General features: G+C 51.4%; 2 protein-coding genes across 2 annotated transcripts in view; one reads left to right on the forward strand and one right to left on the reverse strand.

The window, feature by feature from the left end:
* LOC131215036 (uncharacterized) overlaps positions 1–8,284 on the reverse strand; it is a 30,782-nt gene extending 22,498 nt beyond the window's left edge. The window contains exon 1 of the mRNA XM_058209413.1: positions 8,089–8,284. Coding sequence (XP_058065396.1) covers positions 8,089–8,284 — 196 coding nt within the window. The remainder of the gene's footprint in view (positions 1–8,088) is intronic.
* LOC131214883 (pickpocket protein 28-like) lies at positions 718–2,676 on the forward strand. The gene is made up of 5 exons (XM_058209220.1): positions 718–881; positions 959–1,207; positions 1,302–1,743; positions 1,805–1,965; positions 2,028–2,676. The coding sequence occupies exons 1-5, from the start codon at positions 718–720 to the stop codon at positions 2,674–2,676; spliced, it is 1,665 nt and encodes a 554-aa protein (XP_058065203.1).
* Positions 8,285–13,538: the final 5,254 nt, after the last annotated feature.

Consider the following 13,538-nt stretch of genomic DNA (forward strand, 5'->3'; position numbering starts at 1 on the left):
AGTTTTTGGTTCTCTGGGTTTCGCGCGCACTGCACTTCAGAGTGTCACGGTCGGTCACGGTCCGGTTGATTTATTGAAACACGCGCGACGTTCTATTGCGACAGATCCGGGCCAGCCAGTCAGGACTGGCCAGTCCAGCCTGTCTGTCAACGAGAGTGCGCAGCAACCGGGACGTGATGATTAATTGTGGCGCGGACATAAAAAGGCGCGTGAAACGGCGTGGGCCGAAAAACACCCACCCAGAGAGACCTCCTGGCGCGCTGTAGGGGTCAGCTTTTCAGCGAGCCAATTTTTGTGCGCCCCAACAAACATCTAATTATATTTATGATAAGTTTTCTAATGCTCGGGGCCACGGTAAAACTTTAAACCTCGAAGCAGCACGATGAGTAATGGAGGCCAGGACCCGGCCAGGAGTGCACAGCAGGTGGGAGTACCAGGACGTACACGCCCTGCTTCCGTGACTTCCGCCGGAGCAACGGTAGCCGGCCCACAGGGCTGGCGAAGGACTCAACGCCAGTTACGCTTCCAAATTAATATTCCAATTCTCTCCGCGCTCGGTGGCGCCACATTCTGGGTGTGTACGCACCGCCGCAAGGGAATTCGGACTGGGTCGGACCGGGGCGAGCAGATCCCAGTATAAATAGGGCGGTCGGGCCGCGACTTCACGGTTATCGGCCCGGTACCGTGCTGGTGGCCGCAACGCACCCGGCAGGCACGATGGATTCGCGCTCCGTCAGCAACTTCGAGCTGAAGGCGATCAACGCGTGGGACAAGCGGAACTTTACGCGCGGCTTCAAGAGCCTGTTCCTGGAGTACTGCTCCAACAGCTCGGTGCACGGTGTCAAGTACTTCGGTTGCCGGCGGCGAACACTGTTCGAAAAGTGAGACCGGACCGGACCGGACCGCCCCGGATCCCGACCCCGACTAATCGCGCCCCGCACACACCCTTCATCCGCAGGATCTGGTGGGTGGTCGTGTTCCTGCTGTCCGTGTACGGGTGCTGCCGGTTGATACAGAACGTGTACCGGAAGTGGGACCAAACGCCGGTCATCGTGAGCTTCGCCGAGAAGTCAACCCCCGTCTGGCAGATCCCGTTCCCGGCCGTCACCGTCTGCCCGGAGACGAAGGCACGGAGCGAGTACCTGAACTTCACCCAGGTATACTTCCAGATGAACGATACCTACCGCGACGCGATGGCCAATGAAACGTAAATTGACTTATCAAGCTCTCCGTGTCCGTGTGTCCGTGTCCTTGTGTCGTGTTCAAAATGGCCGTTTAACTAACAACCTTTCCCTCGACAGCTACGATCGGTTCCGGGCGGTGGCGCAAGTTTGCGATGCTCACATCCTGCGCGATGTTCCGCTTAACCAAACGTCCGATCCTCAGTGTGTCGATCTGTTGCGTAACGTATCGATGCCCCTCGAGTCGGCCCTGTTCTTCTGCCGATGGCGAAATGAAGCGGGCAAGTGCAGTGACCACTTCACCGAGACCATCACCGACGAGGGGATCTGCTTTACGTTCAACTCACAGTCCGCCGGGGAGATGCTGCGGGTTGACGAGCTGCACCGGGATTACGAGTACATCTCGGAGAAGCGGCAGGCTCCACTGTGGTCACTGGAGCAGGGCTACGCGGAAAACACCGACCTGGACACGTATCCGGTACGGGTGCTCGGTGCCGGTGCCCGGGCAGGGCTCTTCATTCTGCTGAACCTGTACGAGGGCGATACGGATTTTATCTGTCGGGTAAGACCGAAGTGGTGACGGGGTCGGTAACAACCCAGTTCAATCTGTGTGTCCGTTGCAGGGTCCCGTGCAAGGGTTCAAAATTCTGCTCCACTCGTCGAGTGAGTATCCCCAGGTATCGAAGCAGTACTACCGGGTTCCGCTACACCAGGAGGTGATCATCTCGGTCAAACCACAGATGATCAGTACGTCGGCGGGTCTGCGTGAATACACGCCCGATAGGTACCGGGATACACACACCGAGGCCATCGCCTGCGACTTACGCTTCCTTTCCGCTTCCACAGACGCCAGTGTTTCTTCAACCACGAGCGCTACCTCCGGTTCTTCAAGGTGTACACCCAGCAGAACTGCGAGATGGAGTGTATCGCCAACTACACGCTGCGCCGGTGCGGCTGCGTCAAGTTCTCGATGCCCCGGGACGACCGGACGGAGGTGTGCGGGGCCAGCATGATCGACTGCTACAACGAGGCCGAGGACGAGCTGCTCGAGGAGGACGTAAAGTACATCGTCAACAAATCGTACGACTTCCGGGCCAAATGCAACTGTCTTCCGGGCTGCACCTCGATCCAGTACGATGCGGAAATTTCGCAGGCCGACCTCGACTGGAAGAGCCTCTTCGCGGCGTACCGTCAGTCGCTCGATGACGAGAATGCCGGGGTCCAATTTGCACGGCTAACGATCTACTTCAAGGAGGCCCAGTTCATCACCTCCAAGCGTAGCGAGCTGTTCGGTGTGACGGACTTCCTGGCCAACTGTGGTGGGTTGCTTGGACTGTTCATGGGCGTCAGCCTGCTAAGCCTTGCCGAGCTGATCTACTTCTGCTCGATTCGCCCGTTCACCATACTGCGAGGCTATCGGGCGAAACGGCGTGAGTCGAACGTGTTCTATGACCCACCGCCGACGGTGACGGTTGTGAAGGCGAAAGAGTTCTAAATGCTCCTGTCGAAGGACCTGTCTATGTACGCCTTTGTGTCACCTTGCTTCCCGTCGTGTGTCGATGTTCCAAATACAGCAAGCGTTCGTTATCATCGTATCCAAAGCTTCACCGACAAAATGGCGGACTGATGAATCTGCTGCCACCAACTGCTCTGCGGCCACAATCGAATCAGTCGGTCCGACCGGGAGGGGCGGGAGGGGGGACGAATGGGGATGAAATTGAATCTGCGCACCCCCCACCCGGCAGTGAAGTGCTATCGGTGCACGAAAATTGCACTGCGCTTATCTAATTTATATGCAAATGAAAACTGCATTTGTGGCCGGGGCCAGCAGCTGGCAGCAGCCGGTATCTTTCCTGGAAAAGAAACTTTCCAACTCGATCTTTGGCACCGTCAGACAAGGCATGGCAAGAGCTCACCTCATCAGGACACGAATGTGCGCCAGCGTCGTCGTCGTCGAAACCCTTGTCTCAGGTTGCACGAGAGAATGGGATGAATTTCATCAACACGCTTGCCAATCGGAGACTGATTTGCTATAATCGAACCACATATTGAGCCCCGATGACAGCCCGGTGCGAGCCAGGAATTTATTTCCATTATAATTGTATTAGCCCTCTAGAGAGGTGCATCTGAGCCCTGCCCCGATAGCCCTGCCAGGAGATGACATTTTGCGATACTCCATCCACAAAGTAGCCCGTGTGTTTTGGCAGCGCGTCTTCTCATACTCTGTAACTGACAGTTGGTGGGGGGAAACGGCTACTAGGATTGGCGTCGACGGATCGATCGAGGTAACACCTTTCGAAGAATGACCCGGTTCGAGTGGGCTCAACACTTGACCGGGGGACCCGAGAGTCAAGTTGCGTCCCGGACGCCTCTGTGTGTTTCGACAAAACACAGGAATAACATTAATTCGTCTGTTTACCCGAGGCCCCCCCCGAGGGCCTCTCGAATGTGTGTCTGTGTTTGATTGTGTACCGGTTATGCTGCAATCGGAAGCCCCGTAGCAGGACTGGACCAAGGACCAAGAAAAGTTCCCATGCGGTTTTGTTGGGTCCGCACCGAGGTGCCACATCCTTTTTTGGGTGATAGCGAGCGACGATAGCGAGATGTCCCCGGACCCGGAGACCGTCGGACACTCGGTCGCTCCCCGCAACAAGTTCATACTGCGAAAGTACATACGACCCCCGGGTTTCCCCCGAGTGCGATGCGACGGTGCTGCTCTTCATCCGTTTAATGACTCTTCCGGAAAGATCACACATGTTTCCGGTTCGGCCACAGCCACAGGGCCGTTCTCTCTCTCTCTCTTGGGGGCGCGCACTCTGTTCCCTATTTGTTTTCCGGCTCCGGCTCCGGCGGCCTGTAGGCTAGCTTTGCTCTCGCTGGGCAAGGACTATCTTGACACAGAATGTGGTCGGGTGATCGGGCCGGCGACACGACAGGGCAGGCCGCTTTTGCAGCACACAAACGACAAACAAACAAAACTCCGCCAGGAGCAGCCAGAAGCCGGGAGTGGTACGTTTCGGAAGGAGTCGACCGAATCGGACCAGGGCACCCGGTGATTCGGAGAACACCCGTCGAGGTCACATGTGTCCCGTGTCGGGGAAAGGAACATTTGCCCAACAACAACAACAACGACGAGGACGAGCCTGCCCTGCCCTGCCTTGTGGTGAAGATTCCGTACAGCTCACGTGCTGGAGTGAAGTTGTGGACCGGAATATTCTACCTTCCGATACACTTCAAGAACCGGCTCCAACCGGCGCAGAAGAAGGGCTGGTAGGGCTAGGGGCTCCGGAGAGCGTACACCGGATGCCATTGATTGGCAAACGCAATTGGCAAATGTTCTTTTATATTGCCGGACACCCCAGGTAGTTCCGGGCCCAGGATGGATCGGCCTGGAGTCGGCAATTTGGGGGCGGCAAAATTACGTTTCGCCCGAATTCGATTGCCGCCATCGTCCCACATCGGATCGGGTCCTCGGCTCGGTGGATTTCCATTCAGCAGCAGCAGCAGCACCGGCAGCAGCAATTAGTCGTGCTCGACGACTCGTTCCGGGCGCTACGTGACCGGGTTGGCTAAACTCCTATCCATCATACTTTATTGCCACTTTGCGCCAATGATTGTAGCGATCGGTAGTGGTCGGAAGAAGTTCCGGGCCGCAGCGAACCGTAACTTTGGCCGGAAGGCAAAGCAGCCGGCAACACGACCGGAGCCGGCACACGGCGTGATTTAGTGCGATCTATAAACAAATAAAAGCTGGCCCAATAAATGAAGTCGCCGACGGCAAATCAACAAGTAAGTAAATAGCGCCTTGTCACAAGGCCAAGTAGATAAAGTTTCGTATGGCCGGCTGGCCCAGCTAGCCAGTGTGTTTGCACGGAACAGGACATCCGGAGACCGAACCACGGTTACGGTTCGGTTTGGTACGACCGATTTTCTAAGATGGTGATTTTATGCATCCCGGTGCCTCTCGGTGGACACAATCGAACGGTGGCCGACGTTAAGTGGAGATTACATCGCGACCACCTTCCGTCACGAAGATGGTGGACGCTTCGAGGACTTGGCAAAAAAAAAGGAGTGGTCGAATAAAAATGGTAACAAAGTTTACGACACGCAAACGGTGACTGTAGCTCGAGCTCGCGAGCTGTTCCCGACACTCTAAGGAGCCCGCTTCCGGTGCCAGCCACTCAGTTTTCGCACACCCACTTCCGCCTCGAATGCTAATTAGATACACCAACATTCAATTAAATGCGCCACTCGAGGAGCGAGACCGGTGCCCGTCATCGCGCGCGATGGCTACGGTGGTAAATCTCCAGCCAACCGGTCAGCTTACAAATTAACTTACGAGACCCGAGACCGACGGAAGGCCACCAGCCAGGAAGCAATCCGTACGCGGTGTGCAACTTCGAGAACGCTTCCGGTGTCCGGGGAACTGTGGCACACAAAAAAATGGCCGTTGCAGGAAGTTAAAATTACGACGACGTGGAACCTATTACTGGAGCCTTCACTTTATCTTCACGTTTCAGCCAATCCGTTTAACTTATAGATTTTTGTTCACTAAATTGTTCACTAAGCCCAAGTTAGATGCTTACGCAAAGTCAAACGAAGGATGGCGACTGGCCACAATGTGGGCTATCATTTCTCCCCGCAAAATTGGGCCCCGTTTCATCGTGCTGTAATTAAAAGGAGTGCCAGTCACGAGCTCAGGTAGCATTAAGGGACCACCAAAGCGGGTTCTTAGCGTTGGGGCCGAAAAGAAGCCGTCAGAGTCAGTTCCGCGAGTTGAGGATTTGCTTTGATATCGGGCCAATCAAAAGGGCGAACCTGGGCTCGACTTTTCACCGCCCTGCTCCTCCGGGGCAGGGAGGACTTAGCGGTCAGGACAACGGCAACCCGACCAGCCCCAAGACAACTCAAGTAGGTTCGCCAGCCGCGAAGGAGCTCCTGGACGCGCGAGGACGCGGTTGTGGTGCGGTGCGGTGCGATGCGGTGTTGTTGCTGTTGTTCACTTGTTCGACACAACCTATTACCGCTTTTCCCGTGCCTCCCCGTGACCCTCTGTGTGTGGGTGTGTAGCGCGCATGTGAGGTATGTTTTATTGGCCCCAGACACGAAAGCCAACTGTCTGCGGCGTCGACGATGACGGCGGCAATGGCGGCCAATGGCGGCACTAATAACACTAATGATGACGATTTGAGGCGAACCGAGCAGCGAACCGGCCGACTGGCCTCAGCCTCAACGAGCTGCTGTGTGGCCGGTAATCGATGTACTGTTTTGGGGCCTATGTTTCCCCGGACCGAAATTACCGCGGACAGCGGAAGAGCTCGACCGGGGCCACGGGACACACCGTCCTCTCTCTCCCTCTCGAGAATTGGAAGGATTTGGCGAGTTTCCTAGGGGTTAGGTTCCTTGGTCGAAGGTGTGCGTTCCGAATGAAATGCAATTCTCAGAAAATTTCCGCACTCTTTCTGTGGCCAAAGGACCATAACCGTTATTACGTTATTTTTTGGTGCAAGGAGGAGTTTGTTGAGACGACCAGGAACCACAACAACTTGGAAACAAATCACCAATTGACAATTTGGAGTCAAACCCCTACTTGGATTGGATTTTGTGACTTTTTGATACTGCTGAAAGACAATAATAACTTTGGTCAAGTATTGATTGGGCTTCGGCCACAGCAGAATTTGTTAGTGCATTATGAACTGTGTCGTTTTACTGTTTTTTTTTTTGCCGTTTTACTATTTTTTACGTCATTGAAGCATATTTGGATTGTCAATACAGCAAACAGTTGTTGGAACTGTGAACCATTAAATGGAAATAAAACATCGAAATTCCTCGAAAGTATTAATGAAAATTGTATCATTAGAAAGGATTAGTAACACTAGATACATCACCGTTTTCAATACGGCGAGGATGGGCCATATATATGATACACTTTATTATTTGATTAATAAAAACAAACGGCTTGATTTTGCGATGCTTGAACTTTTATTATTTTCCCCACGGTTGGCTTAACAGTAGCCCATAAGATTGTCCTATTTTTGAGTACATTTTCGATTGTTCTTGACCCTGTCTCGGCAAAAGCAATTCGAATTTGGGTCTAGAGATGGTCAACGGTTACTGATTTGTTCGCGTAACTATTACAACTTTTAACATAACTATTACGTAGCTATTAACATAACCACCGAGGTGCAAATGAGCTTCAATGGAATGAGATTTTCAAATATCAAACCGCTTGAAGTTGAAGACGTACCACTTTGGAAAAAAGTTTTTCATAATTTCCAATTATCAGCAATCAAAATTGGTTTTTTTCGTATATGTCTTGAATGAACCTTTCAAATAAAAGTTCAAGCATCGAAAAATATTAAGCCGTTTGTTTTTAATAAGCAAATGAAAAAGTGTATCAAGCTCACCCTTGTACCAGACGAGTCAATATGATTGGTTTGGTATATCTAGTGTTAAATTATAATACAAATGTGAGCATGTGTTCGTTATGATCTATATATTTTAGCTTGTTTTTCGAAGCAAATCGGGCCGATCATTTATGGCACTAAAGCATCAACAGCTCGCTGAGAAGAAGACCAAAATGACACAACATTAATTGGCATTTCATAACGCTTCTTACATCGATAAAATGCTTTGCTCCTTCAGCTAAACCAGATCCTCTCGAGCTACTTTCAAGTTAGTTAGATTGTTTTCCAAAATAATCCCAACGTTGGTTGGAGTACAAAAGAAATGGAAAATATCGATCGCCAGCCAGCAAATGGAAGCCATAAACGGGACAAACGCCCGGAATGGAAACCATAGATTTGGGATACTCTTTTACGAGTTGCTTGCGGCTTTGCGGCGGTTCAAAGGCCACAGTCACTGACACAACCGAACCCGCTCTCTCTGTACTCGGTTCCGTACTTACATGTCTTCGTTTTCTCGCCCTGCACCGGGCCGAGGCCGGCCACGGTCAGCAGTAGCAGCAGCGCGAGCCAAACGGTGCCGAGTCCGGGCTGTGTCCAGCGGCCCGTCCGTCCGCTGCCACCGGCCACGGTCATCGGATCGGGCGGTGGTGGTCTTCCGGGACCGCAGAACCTCACTTCCGACGTTGGGGCACCCATCGTGGCTTGAGCGGATCGGGTGTCGTCCTCGACGCTGCCTATTGCTGCGCTGCTCGCCGTTGCACTTGCACCGGGCGGTGCACAACCCGCAAGGATTCACGCTGTCGTCGGTGGGTTGTCATCATCATAATCATCGGCATCGTGTTTCGGGGAACCGGATCGGAAAACTAGGAAACCACCCCCGGAACCGAACGCACACACAGCGGCACACACACCCCAATCACAAAGGCGGACACTTTGTTCCACGATCGATTTTCACTCTGGTTTCGGCGTGCACTCCACGATTTTCACCGGGTTTTTAGGGTTTTTGGTTCGTGTATTTTTTTGTTGTTGTTACAACAGCACGGCTCTTTCCCGCGTCGCGTTACTGGTTTTGAAAACGAGAGAGAGAGAGAGAGACAGAAAGCGTAAGCGCAAACACACAATTATACAAAATTACAAAACTCCCCAAGCCAGCCGGCCGGCCGGCCGGCTGTGTTTGGTTTGGTTTGGCAGCGGTTAATTGCAAATCTGGTTCACACTGGTTGGCTCTGGCCGCGGCAGGATAATAAATTTGCTAAACCACTTCCGCCTTTTTTGCAATTGGAAAAGTTCACCCAATTCATGTTCCCCGGGCGGCGTTCCGGGCCGGGCGCAATCGGCACACGAAACTTCAACTGGAGCCCAGCACACAGTCACTGCGTTTCCCTTTAATGGCAAGTTTGCCCTTAACTCATATAATTACAGTCCGCCACAAAAGTTTTGCTACATTTGCCACTCCGGAACTCGGGTTTTGCTTTTTTCCGTTTCGCTTTCAAGCTTTGCATACGTTTGAAGTAATTTTGTGGAATTATGGAATGTCAATGTACCGTGCCGGGTTTGGTTTGTTTGCTTTGCCAACGTATAACTCGCACGGTAGGAGGTCCGAAATAAGGATGTGGTAAGCCTTTCCCGATCCCGAGTGTTGTAGTGATGTGAGCAAATGATAAAAATTAATGCAAACAAATAGCCTGAAGTGTTTGTAATTAAAAAAGGAAGGAAACACACGTGGAAAACAAATGGGCAAATCGGAAAATGGAATTAATTCTCCGTCCGCTCGCGGTACACACGTTCCGCAAACGAACGCACGCACGCCACACTAATTGGTTTTGCGTGCGTACGTTATCACCGGCGCGACCCGCGAACATCAGAAGGATGCCGGTTTCGGTTGCCGCCCCTAACCTGCCGCTATCTTTATCCGCTCACGGAGCTCGAACCCGGCCTCGGCCGGAATCGGATTGTTCTCATACACAAATTTAAAATAAATTGCATGGAAAATTGATTTTCCACTCGGTGGCGGTCTTCTTGGCGGTGCCGAGGGGGGTGGGCGTCTGGTCAGTCTCCGGTCGACGGGGATGCTTTCCCTGGACCACTCTGGCCGCTTCCGAATTTCTTCCATCCGCCAGGACACGCCGGTGGCAGCGGCGTCACCCCGGATCCAATTAAGTCGCATCGAAATTGAAATTACTTCTTGCTCGCGTAAGGAAGCTCCCGCCGGGCCGGACCGGACCGGGTCTGGTGGTGCCCGGAGGTGGACCACAATGCTGTTTGTGTGTATTTCCCCCTTTTTTGTTTGCGTTCCGTGCGTTAGAGGTAAACGGTTCTTCTCTTCTTCCAGTCGACGTCATTCGAATCCATCACGCTCCGGCTCTGGATCGCTCAAGCGTTATTTATCGGGCAGAGACTAAATTAAGACGCGGTCGACGACAGGTGGCCCTCGTTTTGCCCGCAGCAGGTGGCCTGACGCAAGTCACCAATTCGTCCGGCACGGCCACAATTTAGCAGCAACCTGGTGGAACTTTCCTCCCTCCGTGGGCCGTGGAGGTAGGTCGTTAATTTGTATTTAGTGACCCTGAAGCTATTCCAGGGTCCGCGGGAAGCTCGGAGAGGATTGCCGAGGCTAGGCCAGCCTGCTGGTTCGTGGTCCCATTCGTGGTCCATTCGATCCAATGGGCATCATTCTTTTCGCGGCCACACTAATTGGGCACCATTTCTAATCGCCTTATGCATTTGTGGCTCTCCGGTGTGCCGTCGGGTCCTGAGGGACCTGAAATTGAAACAAACACTTTGATTAGTTGGTTTTTTAGTTTAGGTCTTTTGCAATTTATTTCACTTCTATTACATTTTAAATTATTCTTCTTCTAATGATAATTGTGATTATTTTAAAAATAACTCTTTAAAAATAAATAAATGCAAAGACGCAAAGAGAAAAGGCGGGAAATATTTAGCAAAATTGATTTAAAATAGATCGGTTCGAGTACGAAGTTCGATCCAACTTTCGATTCATCCACTGATTTATCGCTGCACTCTTTACATTATCTGCTTGGAGCACTATCTATGGCCCGAGAATTAGACAGAATAGACGCAGGGATCTCGTCTAACTCTTTCCGTACCTTTTCGATGCAAAATGCTTTTCGCGAATTTTCTATCCTTCCATTTCCACATTCCACGTTTTGTGAAAGAAGAAAATGGCCGGATTAACTTTCAACAAAGCCACCCAGCAATAGGGGCACTAGTTGAGTCCAGGCTGGCCAGGGTGTGCACACAGGCACACACGTCCACTGGGACTGAGACTACCGGGAACCGGTTCGCGGTGGTAATTGTTTGTGACGGGAGCATAAGCAAACAATAGGCGATAGCGAGCCGCCGGAGCCGTTTACCGTCGACAGAAGTTGGCCCAAAAGCGGTCGGTCGGTCGGTCGCGGACGGTCACAACTTATTTAGAGCGTCGGCAGGTTACACCTGTCCCCGTTATGCTGGTCTGGGGGAGGAAGTCTCTCCCGCGTCGGGTAAGGAAATGGAAAAGTTTCGATTTGCCCCAGGACACCTGCCTTCCTGCGGCAACTTTTCCGTCGCCCTGGGATTATTGTGACGTGCTCAGTCGGGCGCAAGGATATTGGCCGCGCAGCAAACCGTCTTGTGCCAGACAGAGAGCGAGAGAGAGAGAGAGAGAGGGAACGAATTGTATTCTTCTTATAACTTTCAAATGGCGGTGTGATGATGATGTTTTTTCCTGGCACTTTCCACTCTCGCGAAAAATGTTTTCGATTGCGGGCGATAAGGATTTTCCTTCCCCGCCCCCGTGTATCCACCCTAATTGTATCCTCTTATCGGTGGTATTTTGTGTCAAAAGTTGTGCATCCTCTGTTCCTTCAGCCCGGCGCGTGATGAATATGGCGCTCAAGTTGCTGTGAAAAGTTTAATGAAAATTTATCATCTCCCAGTTGGGCGTGCGGCGTGCTTGTGGTGCTTTGGGTGCACGGTGTGCTGGATTCCCTTTTTGGGGTTCTTAAAATCGACTTGAACGATCTGCCGCACATAAATCGTGCCGCAGTTTATCACCGCATTACTCTAATGACCTGTAACAGAAAGGTCGGCGGCTGTAATGGTACCATTTGCGATCAATTTTACGCTCGGTGACTTACTTTGTATGGAAAGGGAAAGTAGGTCCCGTGTCCGGGGGAGAAATCTTGATTATGTTGATGCCCTGGCCGCCATGCGCCATGTTTTCTTTTGTATTGGTTAATTAGTTCGGGACAGTGGCATCTCAATCTTGCAGCGTTAACAATTGCTTAGCAAAGACAAAATAAACAAGTAAAATTATATAAATATAAAATAGGTAAATGCGCAATGCGAATAAATCAAAGTGCGAGTCTCTGCGCGCAGTCAAAGAAGCGTAAAATGCACGGGTCAAAAACGCACCAGAAGCACTCGCCAGGACCGCGCTGAGAGCGCTGAAGTGCAAGAACCGTTTCTATTGAAATGCAAATATCAGGAGCGTAGAGCATGAAGCGTTCTCCTGTCTCCACCCAATGAGGCGCAGAGGCCAAGTGTTGTTGCAGCACAAAGCTCGTTTGAAGTGCCGCCCGGCATTTGGGATGTGCTCGCTCCCGTCCGGTGGCTGCTGGAGCTTGGAGCTCGGAGTGAGTTTCATAACAGCCAAATTGCAATTTGCTTGAAATTTGTTATTTTTTAATATTATTATACTGCCCGAACCCCTGGCCAGACCATGTTTGGGCTGAGAGTGATAGAAAAACGTGAGACTCTTTCGGTAAGTATCTGAAAACTTGGTTCATGACGAACGTTGAAAGCGAACGGTTTTGTTAAGCGAATGCACCGAAAACTCATTGTTCGGCTCATTACGCCAAGGGTTCACCCCTGACAAGAGTTGAATGGTAAGTAGAATGAAGGGTGTGTGTTCGAAGTTTACAGGCTACGTAAAGGGGAGTCGGTTAATTCAAGAGCCGGGCATAGCGGGGAGTCATAATTAGAGTATCGAGTAAGAGGCTGCCACATTTAAGACTCGGCGCTCCCTCTGCACGGCGCGTTAAGTGCCGAGGGAAGCGTTTATTTGAAAGGTGACCATGCCGTTAAAGGGTAGCTGGTCCTTGGGGTTGCATTATTCATTCACACACTTGCTACCTAACATTGCGTCATATCTACTATCAACCTTTTCCCTTAAAAAAATCGACTCCTTTCTGGAGTTCTGGCGCGCGGCAAAGTTACCTAACGATGGACACATTGAAAAGCGTGGCGAAGCGATAGAAAACGGCCATCGAACTTTGTAACAAAAACGGGCCAAACTTTGAGCCAATTTGGGCGCGATTTTATTTCCGCTTCACTTTCGTTTCGCTCTTCGGCAGAAATGTTTCCCCGGCCACGTTCGTCCGATTTGTGTTGCATCCTGCTGGCCAAAAAGTATCTCCAAGAGCAGCTGCGTGCCAAGTGGAAAAATGTAACTTCCCTGATCGCAACTCAATTTTGGGATTCCCTGGGCGTTTTTTGCGCTCAGCCACCGGTCTTCCTTTGCGCCCGCGAACACGTGGTTACAGTTCTATCCGCCCGGAAACGCTTCTTTTGCGTGGCACGCCTTTATCGAGGAGTAAGTGAACGATTTACTTTTTTCTACCTTCTGCGTGATAACATTGGCATATTAAAATCAGTTCAAAGTGCATAAATCAAAGTAACGTCCCCTGCGGGCTACGCTGGCTCTTGGTTATGGGATTTTCGATGCATTCTCGAAAGTTGCTCCATGCTCCGGTGTAATCTACCACCCCCCGGTTGCCGCTTTCACGTAGAAGCCGTGAAGGCGAGAAATAAAACTTCAACTTGGTCCTGAAGGGAAACATGAGATTAGGTCACAAAGTGCTGGTGAAAGATGAATCCCGTTCGAAAACTTTTTCCTCTAATGCTTCGCCAATGCGACCGGCGATGGGCGGGAAATTTTCCAGGGAAA

Source organism: Anopheles bellator, chromosome 1 (assembly GCF_943735745.2).
Source record: "Anopheles bellator chromosome 1, idAnoBellAS_SP24_06.2, whole genome shotgun sequence".
Taxonomy (NCBI): domain Eukaryota; kingdom Metazoa; phylum Arthropoda; class Insecta; order Diptera; family Culicidae; genus Anopheles; species Anopheles bellator.